Genomic DNA, 1,131 nt, shown 5'->3' with positions numbered 1-1,131 from the left:
AGAGAGAGAGAGAGAGAGAGAGAGAGAGAGAGAGAGAGAGAGAAAGAGAGGGGAATTTATGCATGTACGATAACTAGCTAGATACAATAAAACACGCCAACACATACATCTATGCAAGTACACACTCAAAAACACTCAATCAGGTACTCACTTATGACGCCAGATCCACTCAGCGTTAAACGTTCCATAATCGGTTTGATTATATCGACTTGTGTCTGAAATTTTGTTCGCTCGGCGACGAACCAGCTATGGGATTCCTTCTTCACTTTGGGGAAGCTTAAGCACAACACCGCCCTGAGGACTTGCCGAACCCAATTGAACTTCTTCTGAAGTAGTTTTACTTCTCCATCAAAGAAATGTGGGTCAGTAGGGGTCAACATGTTTGTCAAGACATCCACGTTATTTGCGAGACCCTCAGGGGCATCGGAGGTCAGATGTGAGGGAAGCTGTTTCGCAAAACTGTCGAGAGTGTCGTGGAATAACTTGTAGCTGGTCATCAACTCTTGCATATCTGTGAACATGTGGAATGGTACAAGTTTAACACCCCTATCAATCCGTTTACGTTATTTAAGAGACGGGATCTCTTGGTTTAACGTCCAACTCCGAAAGGACCAAGCAAAATGGGACATTCGTGTTAAGTACCTTTCTCAAGAACACAACCTCGGACCGAGCTGAGACTCGAACCCCCTAACTTGCAATCTCACAATTACGGATCCGGTACCCTAGCAAGTCTGTGACAAGAAGTTTGAACGAACAGTTTGAAGACAAATTATATTTCTTTGTGCTTACTCCAATATTTGTAAGTAAGTTGATGTGTTAAACGCCCTTATCATTCAAAAGGCGGGATCTCCAAAATTAACGTTCGTCTCCGTTAGGACCGAGCCAAAAGGGTTGAGAACTCTAAAAACTCCACACAACGACCTAAGTTCAAGAACGCCGAGTTTGGGAATCGAACCAGGGCCGTCCGCTGTGCAGTCCAGCATTATACCAACTGTGCTAACGGAGTGCCCGATCCAATATTTAACGGGCAATGAGGGAAATAAATACGGGGGACAAACGGTAACTACTTTCATCTTCAAACTGTCCCACCAAATCAAGTTGGACTATTTACGTATGTACACTATTGAGGAT

The 1,131-nt window shown here is 44.0% G+C and overlaps 1 protein-coding gene across 1 annotated transcript in view; it reads right to left on the bottom strand.

Annotated features, from left to right (window-relative positions):
* Positions 1-1,080, bottom strand: part of LOC101854810 — a 3,376-nt gene extending 2,296 nt beyond the window's left edge. Inside the window, exon 1 of the mRNA XM_013085022.2 lies at positions 152-1,080. Coding sequence (XP_012940476.2) covers positions 152-521 — 370 coding nt within the window. The 5' untranslated portion in view covers positions 522-1,080. The remainder of the gene's footprint in view (positions 1-151) is intronic.
* Positions 1,081-1,131: the final 51 nt, after the last annotated feature.

This window comes from Aplysia californica, unplaced genomic scaffold (assembly GCF_000002075.1).
Source record: "Aplysia californica isolate F4 #8 unplaced genomic scaffold, AplCal3.0 scaffold00335, whole genome shotgun sequence".
NCBI classification, from domain to species: domain Eukaryota; kingdom Metazoa; phylum Mollusca; class Gastropoda; order Aplysiida; family Aplysiidae; genus Aplysia; species Aplysia californica.
This window is presented reverse-complemented; position numbering and strand designations above follow the sequence as displayed.